Genomic DNA, 26,209 nt, shown 5'->3' on the forward strand with positions numbered 1-26,209 from the left:
AATAGTCACTCTCCACAGAAATCCAGTGCCGCCGTTCCGACTCCCGGCCGCTCTCCGGGCCGGTTGCAGACAATGCAGACGACTGCGATGGAATTCGGCGGGCTCTGTACCGAGCCTGTGAAGAGAGGGATGCATCGCACCCCGGTGCCTCTCCCATGGGCTGGGTCAGCGCACCGCCGCCGGTTCTCCACAGCTCGTTCTCCCATTCAAAGGGATCAAAGATAATGATGGAAAACTTTTTGGGTTTGGTAAAGTTTTAGGATAGTCTTCTTTTCTCAAACATAAGTATTATGTTGTATTTATTTTGGAGTCCCAACACTCTGGGACTTCTGAAGAGACTCTTTGAAGAGCCCAAGACTCTTCTTCATCCTTGGAGTGGGGAATCAGTGGCGGCTCCTCCCGTGGCCTTCATCCCCCAGCCCTGGTCCAGGCGAGGGAAGACGATGTGTTGACACAGATGGATTTTGCCCTTTTTGGTGGAGCGTTCCGTTTGCTTGGGCAACACAGCCATCTGCCGGATTACTCACCCGAGCACCTCCGGCAGTGCCAGAAGGCCCCAGTGCCAGCAAGCAGTCTGAAAAAGATCCAAGACTGTCACGAAGATCTGAAATCCCATGGGAAACCGGGGGGAGAGCAGGGAACAGAGCAGCCACAAGCAGACGCACGGCATTTTGTGCTCGTTAGCGTTTCCTGGGCCCAGTAATGGCACCAGTGAGTGGGGCCATGGACCAGCCAAGACCACAGAAGGTACCACCTGAGGCTGCTGCTGAGGGAGAGTTCACCATCGTCAAGGAACCCAAAAACACGGCTCAGACTGATCATTCACAGGTACATATTCTTCACCAAAGGAGACTATGGGGGCTGAGAATGCCTTCTTCCCCTTTCCATCAGCTTCGCTGCGCTGCTGCCATTCGGCTGCTGAGACTTGATCTAATCAATGCTCGTATGGGGAGGTTTGTCTGGCCTGGAAGACGATGATGTTGAATAGGTCTATCAAATTTGTCAGTGTCTTCGCTGACAATTTTCATGAATATGTAACACTGAAATATGGCTCATCCATGCTGACTTATTTTTATAGTGCTCAGACTGGCTTGAAAAAAATCTCTGTAATTTGATAATGAGAAAGGATAAAATCAGTTAGGGGGATAATTGCTAATATACAGATCTTAAGGAGGGAATATAAATATTGAAGAATAAAAATAAATAGGCAAATGAATAAACAAGATGAAAACTCCTTGATTGCTTAGACGCTGAAAGCAAAAATGCCACCGACACAGCCAACTTCTTTACGCATATAACGGGGAAATTCAAGAAAACATCAATCATGTGACTTTCAGCTCAGACACGACATTCCAAAACATACATTACTCTTAAAATGTTTAAAAATGCTCCCTTGTGGAAACTGCAAGATAAAGTGTATTTCTATTGGGTTTGCGGGAAAAATCCCACCCATTCATTTATTGACTAAGACCAAATCTTCTTTCACAAACTTGACCAATGTCAACGATCTGCCATTTGTTGAAAAGAGCGAAAATCCCCCCCCTGAGTCTGACAAACACTTTGGGGGTTCAGAAAAACGAGAGGCCAGAATTGCACAACAGAGGGACACAACCACAGGCGCGTGGAGACGCGGTCCCGACCCGTATGGCACGCACAGCCCCGGCGAACCCTCGGAGAAGGGGCACCCACGGCTCACTCGCCCCACGGTTCCTTTGCTGGGAAAGGGGACGCTGCTTGGCGGGGGCCTCTGACATCACTCGGAGTAAATTTTAAACATCACTAGAGTAAATCTTGCCTGCGTGAAGTAAGAGCCCTTAAGAAACCAAGGCGATGCAAAATTGATGCAAAGATTTACGCTTCAAAGGAACGAGTACTCTCGGTTTTGCAAACCGAAAGATTTGTGCGTTCTTTGCAGGTATCAACGGGCTTGAAAGAACAGGAGGGAGCAAAGACACTGATTCAACAGCCGGTTGGAATAGCTCAAGATGAAAAAAATCAGCTGGGTGTCGGGACTTGCGGCTGTTCGCAAAGCTGCCGCCTTCCTGGGACCCCACGCTGAGCGCGCGGGGGTGTTCACGGAAAAACCCGCACCGCTCTGCTCCCACCATCTCTGCTAAGAGCGTTTGGCACTGCCGCATTAGCATAATTGACAACATCAATTATGCCCACTGCTATTTTCTCCCCCTGGGAAAGTCAGTCCATACAAGTCAATGTTTTTAAAAGCGTGGAGTGCTGGCGGTCTCGGCGCTTTTAGTGCCATTAAAGGGTAGAGAACAGCGGTATTCTCTGGAAAGGCGTAGGCTCGGGGAAATGGCTTCGGAGGCACGACGGCTGAGGAACTGCTGCTTTTTCACACCAAGCTCCCCACGGTCAGGGCAGCATTTCTCTTCCGAAGAGAGGAAGAGGGAGATCTCTACTGGAGAGAGTCCAGCGGAGGGCTACGAGGATGAGGAGGGGACTGGAGCATCTCTCCTACGAGGAAAGGCTGAGGGAGCTGGGCTTGTTCAGCCTGGAGAAGAGAAGGCTGAGAGGGGACCTTAGAAATGCCTCTAAATATCTGCAGGGTGGGTGTCAGGAGGATGGGGCCAGACTCTTTCCAGTGGTGCCCAGCGACAGGACAAGGGGCAACGGGCACAAACTGAAGCAGAGGAAGTTCCAGCTGAACATGAGGAAGAACTTCTTCCCTCTGAGGGTGATGGAGCCCTGGCCCGGGCTGCCCAGGGAGGCTGTGGAGTCTCCTTCTCTGGAGATATCCCAGACCCGCCTGGACGCGGTGCTGTGCAGCCTGCTCTGGGTGACCCTGCTTCGGCAGGGGGTGGGACTGGGTGACCCACAGAGGTCCCTTCCAGCCCCGAACATTCTGTGATTCTGTGAGATACGAAGCTGGGAAAAAAAGTAGTCCATATCGCATTCCTATAATAGCCACCATCAAATGTTTCTGCACTTGAAAGAATGTGAAGATGGCACGGAGCTTCCCGCCTGGAAAACGCTGAAGCCTGAATGTTCACCGAGTTTCAGTTCTCAACTGCTGTCTTCCTTTTCACCAGCTGTTTCCGAAAGGCTGGAGTTGTTATGGATTTTAGATACCGCAGACCCTTTTCCCTAGGGACTCCTGGCAGGTTTACGCCACAAACGTGTGGGAACACTGGAGGCATGCGGATCGCCCTGTATGAACTTACAACTTTGACCCAACATGCTGTCACCGTAGGTAAAAATTAAAAATTTCAGCAAGAATAACAGCTAGGTGCACGAAAAAGAAGACATCAGCTGGTGCAAGCGACTGTGGCTCAGGGTAGATCCATGGATGGCACCCGATGAGACCCACCCAGGGGACACAGTCGCTGCCCTCGAGAAGCCCATTAGGGCCCGAACCCTACCAGAAGCCTCGAGGAGCTGCTTGCTCAGATGCAATGTTGGTGCCTTTCTGTGCCCAAGAGGTATCTACTGGACCGCACCGCTGATTTAGGAGGTCTCCATCCCTCCCCACAGCTCTAGGAGAGTTAAGTGCCCTGCCTCCTTGCCACATGTCCTCGTCACCTCTCAATAGACCTTCTGTTCCCGCGCTCCTTCTGACCTCTCGGCACTCGGAGACCATCTCCACCGCAGACCCACTCCTCTGTGCCGTAGATTTGCCTTCCTCCCTGCCTAGTAACCCAGTTTCCTCCTGTGTTCCCTGCTCGACTCCCGACCCCTGACAACGTTTTGCTGCAATCAATTTTCTTCTACCCACCACCTCTCCTCTCAAGCGTGGGCTGAAATATCATCTCTCTTCTAAGCAAGAGATGTTCTCTTCCTCCTGCCCACTGGAGCTGAAGGTGCCTTCTGTGTGCCTCTTCCCCTGTGACCCGTGACTTGGCTTTCCCTTGTCATCGCTGTGATCTCCTCCTCCTCCTCCCTCACCCTCAGCCTGCCTTTCCTCCCTTCTTGTTACAACTCAGTTGCTTCTTGCTAAACGCGCTGTCTCCTCTCTAGTCGATGTGGGTCACCACCATCCTAAAGCTAAACCACACAGCGGCAGAGTAGGACGGGTTGCACAACATCTAAAAAGGGGCTGCAGGCGTTCATCTTGACTTGGGGATCCCAGTGCTCTCCTCGGTTCTCTGGCAAGGAAGATCAAGGATTTAACACAGCACTATTACTTGTCTTCATTTCTAACTTAAAACAAATCATTTTGGCCTACCTGGCCATATCTCCTGCCCATCACAGGACACAAGCTCAGCCCGTCCGGCCTTTTAAGCAAACTGACTGCTGCCTCCCAGAAGAAAGCTGAGAGTAAGCAAAGGGTCTGGGGGAAAGAGACTGAAGACTTTTCTCTCATCGCATGACTCTCTCCTCACCCACGGAAGGGCTCCTCGGCAGCAGCAAACACCTGGACCACGGCTCAGCTTTGATCTTTCGGAAATTAATCCCAGCATTTAGTTTCCATTGGAATTTCTACCCTCCCCGCTTCGTGCTGCAGCCAGCCCCAACACCGAGCACTCCTCCACCTCACCGAGACATCATTGATTCATAGCGCTCTGTTTTAACCATCACACACCGTTTTCAAGTCGGAACAGAACAACCATTTCTAAGGGCTGGGGACCCCACCGGCGCAGGGACGTCTGCACCAAGCACCCTCACGAGCGATGACCGGCCGGATCAGCCACTGTCTCCCAGTAAGAAATGTTAAGACCTGTGAAAGCATCAGCTGGGCTTCCCCTAAGCCAGGAAGCAAGCTGCTCGGGTAAAGCCAGCCATCTGCACCTCCTCTCTCTAAACACTTCCCAAACACAGAAATATCACAAATTTAAGCAACGAATGCATCACCCGGCCCGTTTTCACAAGACCTTCCCCAAGGATCGAAGTCTCGGCGCGAGCTGTGCGTATTTGCGTGCGCACACACACACATCCAATTTCTAAAGCAATCCTCCCAAGCAAAGGGTGGAAAAAATGTCTCCCAAACCCCACTAGTATTTATATGTTTTTAATTCCAAACACCATATAAGGCTATTCAGCCGTTATATTTTAGTGTAGCTTCTAAATGAATGAAAACCATTTATCACTTAGAAAAAAAACACGTTAAGAATCTTATTAACTTCATAGTCAAACACAGACAGGTAATATTATCTATTATAGCAACATTTCACGGCATCACAGCTGTGCTACGCTTTGGATTTTCACGCTCTTAAACCTGTGCATCTTGAGAAACATATGCACAAACTAGCACACCGATTCGATAATTTTCATTAATGTCCACTAATCCTGGCAAATAGTTTACAGCCTTTCTTTCCCCCGTCAGAACAGGCGGTTTATGGCCAGAATATCTGCACGTGGATAAAAACAGAAGTCCATTTGTAAAGAAGAAAGATAGCTTCTACCAAAAGAAAGGGGACCGCGAAGACAGTGTTGACTTAAGGCAAACCAACAAAGCCGTACTAGAAGATGACACCTCACCTTCGCAACCAGAGGAGAAAAGAGACTTACAGAGTTCCTGCGAATCGTGATTCTCGCGGAACAGGAACCGTACCTGCATAATCTGTTCTTGCGTAATGCCCATCTTCCGATTTTGTGGTTGTTGTAGTGTTATCTGTGTGAAGAGAAAGACGGTGAATTGCCTGGGGAGCCCGTACTGGACACAGACTATGTCCCGGCCTCCAGCGCCCAGGCAAGCGTCGCTTCGCTTGCAGGGCAGCATCGTTGTGGGCTGCAAGGCTCCCCTGGGTCTGCCAGGTGAAAACAGCAGGAGCCGGCTTTTTGGAATGAAACATGAAACATCTTCCATTAAGTAAACACATTTTTTTTCCTAACAATATGTGATAACAGATTGCAGCTGGGATAAGTATATCAGTGTGAAGCAGGAGTTGTCATTTCTGCTCTATTTGAAGTGATTGGGGAGTTCTAATATGTACCCTGAAATGAACTGCCACACGGGGTGGTTAACTTTAAAGAGGTAGAAATAAACTAGAATGTGTTTAATACACCTGTATAGTATGGATTTGTAAGGAGATGTACGGAGGATTTATAGGTCAGAAGCTAAGGGGAAAAAAGCTATTAAGAGTCCGAGCCTCAACAGACCCTTTATTTACGGGAGCTATTTAAAGGCAAATTTTCTTCATTTTTATTTTAGAACAAAATTGATTATTTCAAGTCAGTCCAAGGGTTACAGGTGATGCAGTAGCACATAACCTGGGCGCGGAGAAGTATGGCGTTCACGGAGAAGCACAGAGGTGCTGTTGGCAGAATTTCCTTCCGGGCACCCTTGGCTTCTCATGGTCGCACGAGAAACACGCACCAGCGCTGCGTTTGGGAGCACGTCCGAGATCGCTTCGTCCTGCTCCGGCCAAGGGAGCAACAGCGGATCCACCCCGGGGGGCAAAGCACATCCGAGGGGCTCTCCCACTGCCCTGCTCCGACCCCCAGCCGGAGGGCAGAGATCTGGGTACTTTGCTCCGGGCAAAATCCAGACCCCCCGATCCCGACACCGGCGCGGGGCTGGCCGGACCGCAGGCAGGGTGTGGGAAGGGTGACGCACCCCACTCCTCACTTGGCACCGGTACCACGGAGGGCTCCGCGCCCGCCCGCAGCCTGCGCACCACGGTGTGAACTGCCAGAGTCTAATGGAAAAGCGAGATGCGCCAAGTAAGAAGCCAGCCCTGGTTCTTTTTTTTTTTCCCCCGAACAAAAATTGAAAACATTCTTTGAAATGAGTTTTGTTATGAGAGTTACCTTGACATCGACCCAAAGACATGACTTCAATTTTCTCCTGTTTCTGGCATGATGCCTCTTTGATTTGACATGCGTTATCATAAGATTTCCCATCGGAAGCACAAAGAGGATTGAAGTTGGTTTGAGAACAGTCAATGTTGCACACACACCTGAAAAGATACAGCAAGAGAAAAAAGCAGAGGCTAATATGAGAAAGTTTCTTCACGACACCGTAAATGCATCTCAGAAATAAAAGCGTTTGGATTTTCCTGACTGCACAATGCAAATCAACAGAATGAAAGCGGAAAGTTCTGCCGAGGGGTCATCTGTATTTCTGGATGGAAATGAAATGCGGGGAGAGGGAAGAGACACGGAGAAGAAAAGCCAGCAAAAGGGAAGATAAAAAAGAGTGTTCAACATGGAAAACTCTGCCACAGCAGTACCACTTCTAACTTCTCATAAACCACAGAACACCCAAGCAGATAATTCAAGCTGCCTCGCCTCTTGCAATTAAAGAAGCCACAAAATTCACCTCTGTTGAGGTGCTGCCCATCAAACGTGGTTTTATGTGATGTAGGATTTCATACCGGTAACAATCACAGCACCTACAGGCACTCTGATGATAATAAACGACGTGATCCTGAAGCCTCATCTCACCCACCTGCCAAGACTGTGACGCGACTGCGCTCGCGGTGCCCCGGGGTGGTGGGATCTCCCCGGCTCCTGGGGCCTGCTCAGTGGTAAAACCCGCGGAACGCCAGGTTTAGGACACACTTTGTGTGCAGGCACTTTCTGAAGTATTTGAGTATGGCCTCAGGTTGCACAAGGGGAGGTTGAGATTGGACATGAGGAAAAATTTCTTTACTGAAAGAGTTGTGAAGCATTGGACCGGGCTGCCCAGGGTGGTGGTGGAGTCCCCATCCCTGGAGGGGTTCAAAAAACGTGTACGTGTGGCACTTCGGGACATGGTTTAGCAGGCATGGTGGTGTTGGGTTAATGGTTGGCCTTGATGATCTTAGAGGTCTTCCCCAACCTTAATGATTCTATGATTACCTTGGCAACCCCAAAGCTTCACCCAGGTGTCACCCAGGCAGGCCAGTGCCCACTCCCGACCTGGCACCGAGCTCTGTATGGGGCGAAGGCTCCCGTGGCTGGGAGCAGAGTGTGGGCATGCGTGGGCAGGGCAGCGGTGGCCCTGTCCTCAGGGAGCTTAGGGGCATCTCCAGAGCCGCAACGACCCAGCTCTGGAGCTCCTAGGCTGCCCAGAGACGTGAACCGAAGCACGGGAGGGAATTCACGTCAAAAGTCTGGTCTGGATCTGAACCAACACACCAACGTGGACACGTCCCGATCCCAGCAAGGCTCGTGATCGCTCACAAGATGGAGAAACCTAATTACTTCCATCAACAGCAGGCTGCAGCCTTTTTTTTTCATTCGGTTTCTCCTATTTCGTTATCCTCAGCGATGTCGGACACCCCTGGGCATCGGCAGGGGGAAGGCATGCTAATCTTCCGTCCCCCGACCGTGCCGTGGAACAGACAGCTCAGCCTCAGCAACGCCTGCGTTAACACCGATGCGATCGTGCCCGGGGACAGAGCCAGAGGTCTAACCCGGCAGCTGCTTCAGCTCTTTCCAGCACGTAATGGTGCGCGTGCTATCCAAACTCCTTCACTAAACTCTAAACACGACCGACGCTCTATCTCCAGCCCACCGGCCGCGCTGAACCTCGCCGCGCCGACTCTGCGGCTCTCCCTTCGGGAAGTTCAGGAAGGGAAATGTCAGCCTCCGGCCTCGCTGCCCCATTCCAGCAAGCGTTTAAACGTCAGTTCGCCTCCCACTCGCAGCAGGCGTCTGGCCACCCTCGACCACCCGAGGTGTGGAGGGAGGCACGCCAGGAAAAACTTTCACAGAATCACAGAATGGTCGGGGTTGGAAGGGACCTCCGTGGGTCATCTAGTCCAACCCTCCTGCTGAAGCAGGGTCACCTACAGTAGGCTGCAGAGGACCTTGTCCAGGCGGGTCTGGAATATCTCCAGAGAAGGAGACTCCACAACCTCCCTGGGCAGCCTGTTCCAGTGCTCCATCAAAAAAACTTTGGTGGGAAGAGGAGGCATAGGGAATTAGACAGCGTGAGTCAGATTTCTCCATCAGCCCCTCTGGCCTCTGTGAACATGCCCAGGGTGATGAAAACCAGCGGAACCAGCGCTCGTCTTCTTTTAGGCTTTCTTTACATCGGGTAGATCTATTTTCTCCAAATGTTCACAAAATACAGAAAACTCGAAAAGAGGCCAAAGGTGAAAAGCTGCGGTTGTAAATTAAATTACGTGATTTCATAACTAGTGGAAGAAATGAGCCTGGCTCCCTGTGTAACAATTTCCCCACGCTGATGAACGTGCAGAATAGAAGGAAAAAAAAAAATCCAGTCAATTTCCTAAGAACCTCCTTATCAGCGGAATAAGAATGTTCTGCTTCACCGAAATATTAACCGTCGTCATTTCTTCCCGCGGCCGCTTCCAGCTTCCCACCTTAGTCAAACTCACTTCATTAGGAAACATTTACTGCTCAAGTAATAGTCATGCTTTCCACGTAGCTCCACCATTTGCATTTCAGATGGGACACAATCAGCCATATGCTCCTTTTTTTGGTAATAAACCAGCTCAGAAACAGCTTCACTTCTCCACATTTTGCTACAAAAAATGAGCCTAGGTTAATACGTATTATGTCTCTAGTCAAGAGAAAATTTAGTCAATGAGAAAATTAAAACAAAAGGCTGCTCTTTAGGGGAAATGGAAGCAAGTTTGGATGCAATTTCAAAAATGCCTAGGGGACGTAGGAACCTATGCTCAGAGTCAGGCACTTCAGAGACATATTTTGAAAGGTGTTTAGATGCTTAAAGATGCATGCAAACACTTTGTGTGGGATTTCTGAAATCTCCGAGACCTACCTCCTGCTGATTTCAAAGACCATTGCAGAGCCCATTAGGCATTTATTTGCATCTTTTGATACCTTCCAGAAAACAAAGTTCCAAAATGACTTTTCTGACCTCCTTCAGCAAAAGCGAGAAGAGAACCAAGATTTTTCTCAGCTCCATTCTGAAACCTTCACTGTGAGGCCAGCCTTCCTCTCCCAGCACGCTGGGGTCAGAGGAGGCACCGCACGAGCACCGTGAGCCACGCTCCGCTTGTGCCGACGTCGGACGGCTTGGGCGCGAGGGAGAGCGGAAAGGGACAGCCTCTGGACGATGCTCCGTGCTCAGGGCTCATGGGACCTCCTGTGCGATGCCTGATTTTCAGGGCTGACTCGATGGGTGGTGAAAAAACACTACAACAAACTTCTCACCCCGGTCTCCTTGCTGCAAGGATCTGTGCATCACCCACCCCTCGCACGGATGGGTTTTAGCTTGCACCTGCAGTTTCTTCCTGCTTTTGCACTTACATACTCGAATTCGACTTTAAGGCTACACAATTAAGTCAACATCAAACATACGTCAGGAAATGCCAAAGGTAGGACTGCATCAGTAAGATTACGGTGCCTGGGTTGCTGACTCCGTTTAATTTATAGTGCTCATCTTATCGGGGAAAATGACAGCACATTCAAAGGCGTTTTTCCAAACTAGAGCAAGAAGCAGTCTGCCGTTTCAAACCCCGAAGTCCAGAAGAGTAAATTACACAGAAAGAGCTGGGGCATTTACTGCAAACATGCGTGCCCAGGCACGCGTGGCTACAGAGCGTTCATCACCAGTACAGGCTTGGGGTGCACCTGCTGGAGAGCAGCTCTGCGGAGAGGGACCTGGGTGTCCTGGTGGACGACAGGTTAACCATGAGCCAGCAGTGTGCCCTGGTTGCCAAGAAGGCCAATGGGATCCTGGGGTGCATCAAGAGGAGTGTGGTCAGCAGGGCCAGGGTGGTTCTCCTTCCCCTCTACACTGCCCTGGTGAGGCCTCATCTAGAGTACTGTGTCCAGTTCTGGGCTCCCCAGTTCAAGAAAGATGAAGAGCTACTGGAGAGAGTCCAGCGGAGGGCTACAAGGATGGTGAGGGAACTGGAACATCTCCCCTACAAGGAGAGGCTGAGGGAGCTGGGCTTGTTCAGCCTGGAGAAGAGAAGGCTGAGAGGGGACCTAATAAATGCTTATAAATATCTGAAGGGTGGGTGTCAGGAGGATGGGGCCAAGCTCTTTTCAGTGGTGCCCAGTGACAGGACAAGGGGCAATGGGCACAAACTGAGGCACAGGAAGTTCCATCTGAACATGAGGAAGAACTTCTTCCTTCTGAGGGTGATGGAGCACTGGCCCAGGCTGCCCAGGGAGGCTATGGAGTCTCCTTCTCTGGAGATATTCCAGACCCGCCTGGACAAGGTCCTGTGCAGCCTGCTGTAGGTGACCCTGCTTCGGCAGGAGGGCTGGACTAGATGACCCACAGAGGTCCCTTCCAACCCCTACTATTCTGTGATTCTGTGATCGCCCTTCAGTGTGATCCACCGGCGATGTAACAAATACAAAATGAACGGCACTTAACACAGCTGGTGTAACGAATACCTGTAGCCATACGAAAAGGTGCCTTCGCTTACTGAAACATTCTAAAACGCAGAAGTGGGACTGCAGAACAGCAAGCAGAACCCACCTGCAGGGTTGGGTGGGGTTGGCCCCCGGGGCGGACATTAGCGGAGAGTCTAAATGGTCTGGTGGAAGATGTCCCTGCTCATGGCAGGGGGGTTGGAACCAGATGGTCTTCAAGGTCCCTTCCAACCCAAACCATTCTATGATTCTATGATTCTAAATGGCATTGAATACTTCAGATCCTGTGGGACAGAGGAATCCCCTACCCCAAGAAGAGCCTCACCCCGACTCTTATCATGCCTAGAAACCCCGTCTTGTTCCCAGCTAGCACCCAGCGCTTCCCTGCTCACACCCAACCTGCAAGCCGTGTCCAGGCTCTGCCCTGTCACCTTCTCAGTCTCACACAAGTGCCAAATTCAGAGCGGCCTCGTCTCTTTTGGCTGCTGGCTGTGCCGGTCCTGGGGCTCGCCCCGGTCCTCCTGCCCACACTGGGCTGGCAGCATGCATCCCGCTGCCACGTGGCGCTTCCCGGTCCCTGAAGCACTTCGGTATGCCTCTAATTTTAAGTAATTCCATCATTTGACCATTTTATCATCCTGGCTATGCCTTCTGATTATAGTTACATCAATAAATCTATCTGGCTTCTGTGTTCCTAGGTGTAGTGCTGAAGAAAGCTTGGCAATATAAAAGCTGAGTGAGCTTTCCTTGGGCTCGAGAAGCTGTGAGAAGGTCAATGAGGTCTCCTAGGGGGTCGCAGGATGAAAATATACCCAAGAGCGTACAAAAAATACTTGTGTAAGGCTTGACTGTGCCTTCTGCAGCGTCAGAAAAGCAGCTTTAAAAGCATCTGTGAGGAAGGAGCGCTTCCAAGATTTCAGCTGATACCCTGCAGCTCCCCCGAGAAAGGAAGAAATACCGAACGCTGTCCCACAGGCCCATCGCCTCTTTCAAGTGATGGGCTCCTATGTTAATTGGGCTGTCACTGTAAACAATCATTAAACAAGGCTCACTTTCTTACGTCTATTCTTCCAGGTCATTATGATAGTCTCTGATGAATTCCACTTCTTTTATGTGCTTTATTTTATTCCATTTCATATGACGGAAACCTTGGGAGAAGCTGAGCATCCAGCAATCCACTTGGTTATTCTGGCGCTCGCGAAAGCAAAAATCACAACTAACTAAAAAGACCGTCCCACTGGCAAAGCTGGGCACCTCCTCGGGGGGTTTTGGGCTGACTGCCCGAGCCTGACAACACCGCGAGACCCTCTGCTGTGAATTCCGTGTCCAGGGAGGTCTCTGCAGACAGAGGTGGTAGCAGCCAGCAGGCTGTGGGAGGGCTGGAACAGAAAAGCTGAGCCTGCAGGGCAGGTAAGATGCTGACTGAGAACTAGCTGAATGGCAGAGCTCAGAGGGTTGGCATCAGCGGCGCTGAGTCTAGTTGGAGGCCTGGAAATAGTGGTGTCCCCCAGGGCTCAGTACTGGGCCCAGTCTTGTTTAACTTCTTCATCAATGACTTGGATGAAGAGTTAGAATGTACCCTCAGCGAGTTTGCTGATGACACCAAACTGGGAAGAGTGGCGGATACACCGGCAGGCTGTGCTGCCATCCAGCGTGACCTGGACAGGCTGGACAGTTGGGCACAGAGGAACCTGATGAGGTTCAACAAGGGCAAGTGCAGGGTCCTGCACCTGGGGAGGAACAACCCCATGCACCAGTACAGGCTGGGGCGGACCTGCTGGAGAGCAGCTCTGTGGAGAGGGACTGGGAGTCCTGATGGACGACAGGTTGACCATGAGCCAGCAGCGTGCCCTGGCTGCCAAGAAGGCCAATGGGATCCTGGGGTGCATCAAGAGGAGTATGGCCAGCAGGTCGAGGGATGTTCTCCTCCCCCTCTGCCCTGGTGAGGCCCCATGTGCAGTACTGTGTCCAGTTGATGACCCACAGAGGTCCCTTCCAACCCCTACCATTCTGTGATTCTGTGACGGACACCTCCTCGTGCCTCACGACTGATTTGTGGGGTGCAAGTTGCTGCACTTCTGTCTGTTAGCTTCTCTCACGGCAGTAACTGCAATAAACGTACTAAACAGCACAGGGGAACCCATGCTCATTTTAGGAATGGCTGTTGCTATTCCACCTGCGGAACACGCTTCTCCCCTTCCCAGGGAAAGAAGGGAAGAGCGAAGTAGACCAGTAGTTATCTCCTGTACAGCTCCTGGCTATGAAAACAGAGCAACCCAGAGCTCAGGGAGGTCTGCGTCCCAGCAGCGATGACGATGCGCTGTACCAGGCTGCTGGGCCATGCTGGAGCCACCAACTTGGCTTTCTGGTGACTCCCTCTCTGTAAAAATTCATGGGGTCAATAAAAAAGGCACGGGTGAGTATGCCGGTGAGCGCGCAGGCTCCCAACTCCCCGCTCCTCTGCAAATGGCATATGGCAATATTTTCCGGGCACAGCCTGCAGAGAGAATGCCACCGAAGAGCGGACTGATGGCTGCGAAGGACTGTCCCTGGAGGGAGGAGCTGCCTTTTAAGGAGGCATCTCGATAAAACGAGCGAACGGTTCTTCCCCCAGAAAGTGTAGGGGAATGCTATAATTATATTTGCTTAGTTCACGAATAAAGTGTAATCATTAGTGACACGGTGCTGATAAAAAGAACCCCACTCTGTGCTTTATCTCTACTCCTAAGACGACGATTCAAGGCTTTGTTTTCAGCAATGCATTACTGAAAAAATAATTTAAAAAAATTACCACGTGATATCTGCGCGCAGCACAAGGAAGGTTTCGTACGCAGCTCTGATGGGAAGGAAGGACGATTAAATGAGACCACGCTTCTAAAAGAGCAAATTTACTGGGAACAGATGCGGGCACACTTTCGTCGGAGCGGGATGGCAATGGCCCTCCTTCCCCATTCAGCATTGTTTAATGAGACCTCTACAAATTTGGGAACCTAAGAGCGTTGTTGGTCCTACCTCTGTTTATTAAAGATTCATATTCAGACTTCGCTGGCCGTGGGTCATTTGCTTTTTGGAAGCAGAGCAACAGAAAATTGTGTCTGAGATATCTGCAAAAAAAAGTACTTAATGAAATGACTAACGTCTTCAGCCAAGTGTCGAGCTGATTACAGGGTCCAAACAGCAGAACAGCAATAAATCTGCCACAAAGAGAATCGTCAGTCAAGAAAAAAGGCATCAAACCAAACAGACAGGGAAGCGAGAGCTAAAAATGTGAAAATGCAAATCCAGTGTTATTTTTTACGAGCCGGAGCTCTGATACTGGAGCGCGTATGCTAATTTGGTCAAGTGTGAGATCCCACCATGTCTCAGCGAGCAATATTTTACAGGAGAAGCGATGCTCCATTCTGCAATCATTTTAAACATTGGATATTTTCTCCAGGCGAAAATAAAAAAACAAAAGCAAGGCAAAAACCAACAATATTTTGCAGCATAAAAAAGCCCAGAGCCTTCCTTTTGCCATAAAACAGTGTATAAATAAAAACACGGTGGTTGTACATTTATGGTATTTCCACCAGAGATGTTTCTTACCTTCCTCTGTCCTGACTAGAAAACCGCGATCAGAAACTCCAGTTTCTGGCTGGACGTCAGCGTGGTCCTCCCCAGCGCCCCGGCCCCTCCACGCAGGAGATTAAACGCCCCGTTAAAGGAAACTGGGCAGAATACGCCGGCACAACGAGCCCAGTGATCGGTCCCCAGTGCCTCCTCCACCGTCTGGATTCCTGCGAGGTACGCGGGGCATCTTTGGTGAGGTGACCAGCAGGGAAGCGGAGCTGAAGCCAGGCTTCACACGATGTTCCAGTCCCCTCACCATCCTTGTAGCCCTCCACTGGACTCTCTCCAGTAGCTTCTCATCTTTCTTGAACTGGGGAGCCCAGAACTGGACAGAGTACTCCAGATGAGGCCTCACTAGGGCACTGTAGAGGGGAAGGAGAACCTCCCTCGACCTGCTGGCCACACTCCTCCTAATGCACCCCAGGATTCCATTGGAGATGACCCACAGAGGTCCCTTCCAACCCCTACCATTCTGTGATGCCTCACCGTTTGGCTGCGCGTCGGGAGGCTGCTGGGAGCGCTCCTTCGCCCGGGCAGCGTTGGGTACGGCGTTTAACACGGCTCAGCACCTCACCACGCAGCGATAGTTGAACTAGCTCTAAGGAAGGGCTGGCAAGGTTCACCGGGCTGGGCAGACCCAGGCTCCGGGAGGTCAGCTAGCCCGTTCAGACCGTCTGCGTGCCGCGGCATCGCTCCTTGTTGAAACACGCCGCCTGCGATAGCCCTTTGCTGGGGAGCAGTGACAAGTCACCCCTGCTACCCGCCCTGGCTCCACACCAGCCAGCCTCAAAGCTGCCCGCACACACAGGCTGCTAAATTGGATTGCTCCGGGGGGGCTTGCACGCACCCCTGTTTGGACTTCAGTCTCCACAGGACCACACAAATACCAGCTTCTTCCTCCGACCCTCAGCCCATTTACACGTGCACCGCTAAGCTTTACAGCAATCTCACGCAGCCCTGTAGCAGCGACGACTCGGTACTATTGTACCCATTTTACAGAGAGGTCAGTTTTAGTGTCAAGTCCTCAGGACAGAGTCAGCAGGGGTGTTTGGTAGCTTGGCCAAGCTCAGGCACCCTAAAGTGATCTCTGCAGTGTGTGGAGCACGGCCCGAGAGGATGGCGCTCAACGATGCCTCCAGCCAGGAGACAAAACTGCCTGCCATCATCGCCAGGTTTCCCACACGGCTGAACACCAGGCACGCAGACACACGTGTACGTAAAATAGCGTATCTAAAACACATTCACCACGCACACAGCGTTTGACACTTTCTATGAATCACACCCTACAGCCTGCCTGTGCTTGCCAGGAGATTGAAATCCTACCACCGCACTCTTCAGAACATCGTTAAGAGGCTTAAAGAACAGAGACGCCGCGTGTCTCCTTCAAAACAAACTTTGCCGTATTTTTGAGGCTGGTGCAAAACTTTAGCTGCAGTGCAGAACAATAAACAATACATATTTTATAATGGCAGCACAAAAATAGCACGCGATATTTCTTTCCTGGGCCTGCTAGTACTTCTGCTTTAAGATCACAAGAGAAGAAAAAGCACGGCTTGTTTTGAGTGCCTTCCATTCAATGTTATTTATTTATTTATTATCCAATTTATTTTCCCTTTTTGTTCTTTGCAGCCCAGCCTCTGCACTAAGAGCTTTAGCACGTCGACTTTTCACAGCGGCTTCCCTGGGATATTTTACCTATTTCAACTGTTCAAATGTTTATCTTCACCAGGAGTAAAAGGACAAAAGCTTGATTCCCTCCGGGTGATGCAAGGTTTCTGCATGGCATTTCAATAGCATCCTGTTCTTCAAACAATTAGAAATCACAGAGACCATGCATGGAATTATCAGCATCCTGCACAGAGATTTTTCTTATTATGTAGCGCATAATGAAAATGATTTGAAGGACCCCAAAGCACCATAACAGAGGGAAAAGCGCTGAATCCTGGGCTGCATCGAGAGCAGCGTGGCCAGCAGGGCAAGGGAGGTGATTCTGCCCCTTTACTCCGCTCTCGTCAGACCCCACCTGGAGTCCTGCATCCAGCTCTGGAGCCCCCAACATAGGAAGGACAGGGATGTCTTGGAGCGTGTCCAGAGGAGGCCACGAAGATGATCCGAGGGCTGGAGCACCTCTCCTATGAGGGCAGGCTGAGGGAGCTAGGGCTGTTCAGCCTGGAGAAGAGAAGGCTCCGGGGGGACCTTAGAGCAGCTGCCAGTGCCTGAAGGGGTCCTACAGGAAGGATGGAGAGGGGCTTTTCACAAGGGTGCGTAGGGATGGGACAAGGGGGAACGGCTCTAAACTAGAAGGGGGCAGATTTAGGTCAGATATTAGGAAGAAATTCTTCACCATGAGGGTGGTGAAACACTGGCCCAGGCTGCCCAGAGAAGCTGTGGCTGCCCTCTCCCTGGCAGGGCTCAAGGCCACGTTGGATGGAGCTCTGAGCACCCTGGGCTGGTGGAAGATGTCCCTGCTCATGGCACGGGGGTTGAAACCAGATGATCTTGAAGGTCCCTTCCAACCCAAACCATTCTATGATTCTATGAATAATCGGGTGATTTTTTTTTTGACTGCAAGAGACCAAGATATTGTTGACCAGACATATGTCAAGCTAAAATGCACTGAAGCGGTGAATATTTTTATTGCTGCCCTCCCTCACATACCAAATTCAACGCACTCGGGGAGCGCAGAGCCAGGGCAATCGCCGTCCGGCTGCCACGCTGCTGCTGGACACCACGGAGGGACTGGCAATGCCTAAAAATACGTCGGGGTTTTTCAGAGCACGTTTGTTGTGACAGCTCACGGAGGTCGTTTCGAAATGGCACCTCGCTGTCTGGCCGTGAGGAGAGCTGCCCGGGTGCCGGCACCTTCTTGGAGCTCGGTGAGGAGCCAGCCCCGTGCTCCACCAGTCTTCGAGGCTTCATCCTGGAGCCCTCAGTTCATGCAAACTGCTTGAATTTGTTCTCCAAGACACAGTAGCTCGATTCCTAATTCTCTTTTTGTTTGTTTTTTTTCCCCCATATCTTTCTTCACTAAGTTTTCGATTAAAAACATCACAATCTTCACCTCTGCTTCCTTCTGGCAATTCAAAGCACCAATTATCATATGACCTTCATCCGGCTTCCCAATGCCTCCAGTGCCCTCAACAGTACATTGAATCATATGCCTGCACCCTCCGGGCAAAAAAAAAGTGTCTCGTTTTATTTTTTTGCTAAATACCATTCCTATTTAAAAGGAACTAAGTTGCATAAAGCCGTCTTTGCTAGACTGAATGCTTTAAACCCAAACAGAGGGACGTGAGAATCACAAGCCTGACAACCTGGTTTGAAGCGCAACGGACAAATCCTCGCGCTGGCTGTGGGACTGGAGAAGGAAATTCTCATTCTGTCCACATGCCAATCCAACCGTCTGCAGGTATCTAACGCGTGAAGTTTATTTAGAGCAGACAGAATAAAATAAAATAAAAGTCTTTTTATGGTTTGCCTACGCTTGGTGTCCTTCGTGTCTCTACAGTCTGTGCTAAAACAAAGCTTTGCTGGCTGTTTCCCCCCCTCTGTAAACATCTGAGGCTGTCCTTCACCAACGTTTTATCGCTGCGTGCCTCAGCCTGCTGATATTGGTTGCTCCTCTCTTGAAGCCAGTGGAAGAATGAGAATTGTTCCCACGAACCCCAGCGTTTCATCCCGGCCTGCAACGGCCAGTGGGAATACCGCGGCGGCGGGCGGGAAGCATGGGACGACCATCTAGCCGCAGGTCCTGGCATGGACCTTGCCACGCAGCAAGGCTCCGTCTGCTGATGAAGAGCTGCGGCACCGGCTGGGACCAACGGTGAGTTTCTGGTGACACCTCCGTCCACAACACTAGGAGTCAGCTCCGAAAGCGGGAAGCGGGCTCTGATTCATCGGTGAGAGTAAGCAATGATGGGCTGCTGGCTTCGTGGAGAACAACGTTCTCCAAGCCCCATCCCACCGCCGGTGGGGAAGGCAAGGCTTAGGAGCGACCTTCCTCAAATACATGAGAAGCAAACCGTGGTAAGACAATTCCCCCTTGCAAAGACTCCCTGCACACGTGCAGAATCCAAGCAGCTCTCACCACAAACCCCTCCGCGTCCTCAGACGCGCGCGTGCCTCCCGCTTCCGAGGAGACCTGCCTGAGGCAGCCCCATCTGAACCGGCTGCGTACGCCAGGCTACCCCGCTTGGTGAGCTGACTGCAATTGCAAAACAAAATCCAGGCGAGCCATTTAATGGAATTTTAGGAGGGTCCTTCCAGGCTGTTTGCACCTCCTGCACAGGCAGAAATAAGGCAAGATAACCTCCTGTCAACCTGCGCAGCGGTGAAATGAGATCTCAGCCCACAGGTAGAAGCCTGGGACCCCAGCAAATCACTGCACGGGCAAGAAGGAGAGAGCAGCAGTAACTCTCTTTTCCCTCAGCGCGTTCAGGTCTGTAGGCAAAAGCTGCCGTACAAAACCAGGTACCATTCCTGGCTGGGGATGCTGCCTCTTCTCTCGCTGTCTCCCGACGACCACAGCGGCCGGCTGCTTCGGGGAGCAAGCCCCAAGCAGAAGGACCTCTCCTCAGAGCAGCTGCCAGTGCCTGAAGGGGCCGACAGGAAGGATGGAGAGGGGCTTTTCCCAAGGGGGTGTAGTGATGGGACAAGGGGAGACGAACGCACGCACGAGATGCGCCATCCCAAGGACGCGTCCTTGCCAGTGCGCTAACGAGATGAGAGCAACCTTCTTCAGGTCCGGGAGCCAGGTCAGCGGAACCCACCCGCGGCTCCTGCAAGGGACGTGCCACCGGCACTGCACCTCGCTGGGCGTCCTTGGGGCACCCACACTCCTCCGCACCGGAGAGCTTCGTTACGGGCAGGCTGAGGGACCGCAATTAAGTCTGGGCACATCTCACGCAGGGTTTTAGCCAAGACTCGCAGGCGGGGAAGGACCAGGGCAGGAGGTGGTGGCGGTGGGGAAGGGGCAGTTGCCACCTGGCAGGGGCTGGGAGACCCGGGGTCAGCCCCGGGCGACGGCTCCTGCCGAGTTTCCCTCAGGCTCGGATTTAATTTTTAACGGCTTAGGCGCATGAACAGATCGTGGCCATGGTGTTCCGACACGGATGCGCGAAGGAGCCTCCGACCTTCCGCAATGGATGCAGTTTTAATTTAATACTTAACATGAAGTGGGATGGAAGGGATAAAGCATTCTATTAAGACATTCAATAATAAATTGGAAAGTCCTTTCCCAGCGCTTTGCATAGTTGTTCTCTCCGCTGATCTATCTAGCCGACACACGTAATCCTGAGCTACAAAGTTGTATTCCTGCTTTCGTAAACACGCTTACATAAAACTCCGTAACAACACAGTCTATTTATCGCTAAAACGCCGGTAGGAAATTGGAAGAGGTATAAATACGATTCATTGCCGGTGATCTCCTGCCCCCTGAAGGCACCGCGAGGCTCCAAATCTTGCTGGGTTCACAGCATCGTAAACCCAGCGCAATAAATGTCGCTCCCTTCTTGATGGCGCATTAGGCCAATCGGCTTTTTATGGCGACTAAATAGGCCGGCACGACGGCACCGCGCGGTTCACTGCTTGGGTGTGACTTTGGCTAAACGGGGGGCCGGGGAGGGAGGAAAGCTTATTTTTAAATAACAAAAAGGGGAAAATAAAACAGGGAAGAGAAAAAACAAAAATAAGGCGCAAAACCTTTTGCATTTGCTCTCCGAGGTCTGTGCACGCGCTCTTTCATGCTGTAATGCCCTGATGGACGCCGATGATTATGTGTCAACGCACATTAATATTTGATGTGCATTATCATATCATCCCTTACGCGCACTTTCACAACGCGGCGAGCCCGGGCTGTCACAGCCCTGGGGTTACACAGCGAAGCGGTGGCTTCGCCCTTGCGGTGCCAGAAGGGATCCTTCCCTGTAGCTCCCACAAAGCATCCAGAGCTTTACAACACCCTGTATTACAGCGTGAGTACAAAACAGACTGCCTAAACCAGTCACAGAATCACAGGACGGTAGGGGTTGGAAGGGACCTCTGTGGGTCACCCGGTCCAACACCCCCTGCCCAAGCAGGGTCACCCAGAGCAGGCTGCACAGCACCGCGTCCAGGTGGGTCTGGAATATCTCCAGAGAAGGAGACTCCACAACCTCCCTGGGCAGCCTGGGCCAGGGCTCCGTCACCCTCAGAGGGAAGAAGTTCTTCCTCATGTTCAGCTGGAGCTTCCTCTGCTTCAGTTTGTGCCCATTGCCCCTTGTCCTGTCACTGGGCACCACTGTAAAGAGTCCCGTCCTCCTGACACCCACCCTTCAGATATTTAGAGGCATTTCTAAGGTCCCCTCTCAGCCTTCTCTTCTCCAGGCTGAACAAGCCCAGCTCCCTCAGCCTCTCCTCGTAGGAGAGATGCTCCAGTCCCCTCCTCATCCTCGTAGCCCTCCACTGGACTCTCTCCAGTAGCTCCTCATCTTTCTTGAAGTGGGGAGCCCAGAACTGGACACAGCACTCCAGATGGGGCCTCACCAGGGCAGAGTAGAGGGGGAGGAGAACCTCCCTCGCCCTGCTGGCCACACTCCTCTTGATGCACCCCAGGATCCCATTGGCCTTCTTGGCAGCCAGGGCACACTGCTGGCTCATGGTCAACTTGTTGTCCCCCAGGACACCCAGGTCCCTCTCTGCAGAGCGTCCGCAATCCTTCAAAGGCAAATAAAGGCGTGCGCTCAGCAGGCTGCTCCGTTTTCCTACCTGGGACCGAGAGCCACAGCCACAGCTGGTGGCTGAGGAGTGAAAACCAAAACCCTGGGTTTATTTGCTGTCCCTGCAAAACGGGCACATAAAACGTTTGCTCTCTGCCACGCTGTCAGATGTCCATGCTGTACAAGGATATTTCCTGGCAGTCGAGAGGGATGCTGTTGCTGTCACACACGACGCCCACCCACACACGCGCGCCCTTGTAACCCGCGCAGATCGGTGGGAGCGCGATCCTCAGCCACGCCACCCCGATGCCAGCCGAGCTGCCCGGCACGAGGCATTTAACTTCTCCTCTCCACGCTGGGTGGGCCACGGCAGCCCCCAAGCCCAGCAGAGGGAAGGCGGGCGAGGAGGTCCCCCCTGCCGCCTTCAGGGAGTGGCCCCCAAACCCCCCCCAAACAGCAAAAGGGACTGGCTGCAAGTCAGCTTTAGGTTTTCACCCCGCTTCCACAGTCCTTCGTCCTTTCCCAGTCCAGTTTCCCAGTCCTTTCCCAGTTCCCTTCTCTGCCGTGACCGCCCACCCTCCTGTGCCCCCCGGCCACACACCGCACGCTGAACGTAGGGCCGGGCATCTTGGCCACGGAAACCTAATAGGAAACCTCGGCTATTTTGAGCCACACTTTCAAAATGATTGCAGAGGTTTTTTTTCCCCTAATTCTCATGCTGACAGACTAATAACTGTGAAGACAAATGCCAGCTCTACACGTCTTACAAGCTTTCCTCCCCTCGAACTGCAGAGGAATTTGTGTCTTGCTCCTACAGGAGCATGGCACCATGACACCCCCCAAAAATCTCAGAAGATGTTTTTGGCTTTTCACAGATCAATATTTCCTCTGGAGCAGTCAGTAAGTCAAATTCTGCTTTTATCATCACAATTGCCAAGTTCTTCCTTTACACTCTGTGAACAACTGCACACTTCTGTTCTGACAGAGCCTGTTCTCCCTCCTGCCACCAAAAGGGTCCACTGGCTACTGAGAAGTTACTCCACGGGCACGATATTTGGAGAGGACTTTTGTTTTGATGAAGTCTGTGGAATAACTTGGACTGACTTCTGCAAGCTGGAAGTTCACCTTCTGAAACTGAAAACCAAGTTTGGCTCAGCATCTGAAAAGAGGAGCTCATGTAAAAAAAAAAAAAAAAAATCTATAAGCTTTACAACTGTGCAGGGTATTCTCCCCCGGACACACAGCAAGTTTTGCTGTAATTGCAAAAGATAAAAAATGTCTTTTTTTATTACAAAACCAAACGTTAGGGATTCTAGTTTTTGGATAAGAGATGCGTGTATCGCATAGGGTCCCTAAAAGACCTGCTTGGGTGAGCAGTACAGATGGAACACAACGCGAGTTTGCATTTATCTGAGAACATTTAGAGCCGTGATATATAGTCTGCATGACAGACTTCCTCGATGTATAGAGAAAATACAGCCAATTTCTTTGTGTAGGCTGAATTATTTACCAGAGTGTTCCAAAGTGTATTGGTAATAAAACACTATGAAGTATAAGTAACTCCAGACAATCCTGGCTTACGTTAAAACCATTTTTTTTTTTTTTAAGGAATGTTATTAAGAAAATAAATCCTGAGAATCTGGAAAGGCAGGAGTTTGTCAAATGAGCATAAGCCTCTGAAGGATTGTGTCGACTCAACGGATGGAAAGGTCAAATTCTCCAAACCACCATCCTAAGGGAGCTGGGAATCAGCCTCACTTCGAAATTAAACAGGCGATCTTGGCACAGGAGGAAGGATGCAAAGATGGTAAGGTGATTTCGTGAAACCTGCCTGACCGGGAAAAATGCCTGGTTTTAACTCAAACCAGATAAAATGTACACAGAGTGCAACAATTCCACCAGATGGCCAATCCAGCCGCCATCTTCCCAAGCATTAACCTTTTAGCCAAGCCCTTTCTAGCAGCGCATTCAGCTTAGAAATCCAACGTGCTCGTTCCTGCCTCCTACTCCTCAAAGACAGGTCCATAAGCTGCTCTCACAGAAACATCTTCTGAAGAGAACGCTAACTCCTTCTTCCCATATCGTCCCTTGCTCCTTCTGCGGAGCAAGGAGGAACCCCACGCATTTTTGGCTTGATGTAAGGTCTTTTAGAAGTCAGCGGGGATCTTTCTCTGGCTATGGCTGGGCATCAAGTCACTTTTTTCACCTGGGCTAGTTTTAAGCTGAAACTGCCCATGGAAAGAGTCCTACAATATCTCAGTAGTTTTCCAGTGAGAGTCCTGATAGGAACGGTGGTGTTCACGCAGTGCTCACCTAGGGACCTTGTTTTCGGACTCTGAGATGATGCCTATACACCAGTTGCTAATCAGCCTGAAGCTTTCACCTAAGCTGGAGCTGCTGCAACTTTGCTCTTGTTTGTGCTGTGGACACCAGCTCAAGCTGTGGTTTCGTATTTTGCTAGCTTTCCCACTTTCGTGCCAGTTCACGCGGCATGTCTTTCCACAGCCCAAACCAAGGAACCTGGCTGGGTTCTCTACTCAGCTCTCACGCCCTGGGCAGCAGATCTGGCTGCCCAACCTCCTACAAAAGCCACCGAGCTGGCCCTTTCTCCGAGCAGGCTTGATAATTAAAATATAACATATGGATAGGTAGGTGTCACCTTGCTTTTTCTAACGTACCTGGTGTTTTGCAACTTTTTTTGTTTTTTGTGTTTTGCATTTGTCACTGCAAATCCTTCATTGACCAATTTCCAGTTGCTTAGGCTACTTTTTTACAGTATTGCTGACTCTTGGCTCACTGCACGGGATCTCCACAGTGATCTCAACCCAGCGTCTCAACAGTTCCACTGGAAGTCAGTGCTTTCTTTTTATTTCAATATCTTCTAACCGTAGAACACACACCAAATGAAACATTACCAGTTAACAGAGCCAGAACTGGGCTAATTTCTGGGCAGGCACTGGAGGTACCTCTGTTATCAGGCTGGGGCTGAGTGACACGGGTGAGAGAGGGTCTAAGCTGCTTGGTGATCCTGCTGCAGTGCCTTCACTCTCCGCTGTCAACCATTATTAGACATGACTGCTAAGCTCCACGTGAAGATTTATGCAGCAGCAGCATCACTTCATGCCTTAGGTATGATCCGAAGTTGAGCAGAAATATAACTCTTTGCAGGATCGTGGTTTTTCAGTGATTTGATTCTACTTCTGGGCTGCATCGAGAGCAGCGTGGCCAGCAGGGCAAGGGAGGGGATTCTGCCCCTTTACTCCACTCCTGTGAGACCCCACCTGGAGTCCTGCATCCAGCTCTGGAGCCCCCAACATAGGAAGGACATGGATGTGTTGGAGCGGGGCCAGAGGAGGCCACGAAGATGATCCGAGGGCTGGAGCACCTCTCCTATGAGGACAGGCTGAGGGAGTTGGGGCTGTTCAGCCTGGAGAAGAGAAGGCTGCGTGGGGACCTCAGAGCAGCTGCCAGTGCCTGAAGGGGACTGCAGGAAGGATGGAGAGGGGCTTTTCACAAGGGGGTGTAGTGATAGGACAAGGGGGAACGGCTGTAAACTAAAAGAGGGCAGATTTAGATGAGATATTAGGAAGAAATTCTTCCCCGTGAGGGTGGTGAAACACTGGCCCAGGTTGCCCAGAGAAGCGGTGGCTGCCCCCTCCCTGGCAGGGTTCAAGGCCAGGTTGGATGGAGCTCTGAGCACCCTGGGCTGGTGGAAGATGTCCCTGCTCATGGCAGGGGGCTTGGAACCAGATGAGCTTTAAGGTCCCTTCCAACCCAAACCATTCTATGATTCTATTTGAACCACACGTCCAGTGAGTATGTTTAAGTGCTACACGTACAAGTGAACGAAGATCTACTTTTCCCCTAAAAGAGACAGGAAAGCAGCAGCACACGGCACTATGTCTACTGTATAACGCACGGGACGTCGCAGATGTTAAAGCAGCTCGCTGTTTCTGCGTCTGGAACAAGTAGGTCACACACAGTTATTATACACACTGCTGAACATGAAGCAGCCAATACCCGTGTAATGTATGTGAGCTTTCAAACCACCTTTTAGTACTTTGTAGTAGCACAGCGTCTTGTTTGCAGATGCCCTGGCTGAGAGCAACTGATGGAAGGGGGAAGGGACCCGAAGCTGACTGGCCTAATTGCGGCGTCGATTGAGAAGCTGGCCAAATCATTAGTTTCTTTTATATGTTTTCTTTCTATACTATAATAAAGATAAATATTGATTGCTAGAACAATATTGATTGCGGGGGTCGCTGCAGATGGCAGCTGCATGATTTGCACAAATATCTCCCCTGTACAGCGTTGCTGATTTGCATGAGAATGCAGTTTCGCCATCCTCACGTGCCGCGGACCCTTCACTTGCCTCCTAGGAGCAGTTACCCAAACTATACATACATATATTTACATATATATGTATATCTCAATGATTAGCACTGAAATATGAAACAAAGGACTGAAAACAGCTCATCAGCTTTATGTGCTTCGTGTGTGTGTCTGCTGTGGGTCAGCGGAGCTTGTTGTCCCAGCCAAGAAGCTGCAACGTCGGCACCTCGCTGGGGGATCCCACGCAGCTGCGCCGGGACCCTGTGACCTCCGCTCCTTCCCATCACCCACTGATCCTGAAGGCGCCGAGCCCCTCCGCTCAGGCCTGGGTGCCTTCCTCCACGCTCCCAGCTGCGGGTCGGCAGGGACACCGC

At 51.1% G+C, this 26,209-nt stretch overlaps 1 protein-coding gene across 2 annotated transcripts in view; it reads right to left on the reverse strand.

Annotated features, from left to right (window-relative positions):
• The window catches only part of TMEFF2 (transmembrane protein with EGF like and two follistatin like domains 2), a 140,196-nt gene that overhangs the window by 28,853 nt on the left and 85,134 nt on the right, over positions 1–26,209 (reverse strand). For both annotated transcript variants that reach the window (XM_075430257.1, XM_075430256.1), the window contains exons 6-7: positions 6,706–6,854; positions 5,507–5,566 (exon numbers count right to left, since the gene is read on the reverse strand). In XM_075430257.1, the coding sequence (XP_075286372.1) occupies positions 5,507–5,566; positions 6,706–6,854 (209 nt within the window). The remainder of the gene's footprint in view (positions 1–5,506; positions 5,567–6,705; positions 6,855–26,209) is intronic.

This window comes from Opisthocomus hoazin, chromosome 9 (genome assembly GCF_030867145.1).
Source record: "Opisthocomus hoazin isolate bOpiHoa1 chromosome 9, bOpiHoa1.hap1, whole genome shotgun sequence".
Classification (NCBI taxonomy): domain Eukaryota; kingdom Metazoa; phylum Chordata; class Aves; order Opisthocomiformes; family Opisthocomidae; genus Opisthocomus; species Opisthocomus hoazin.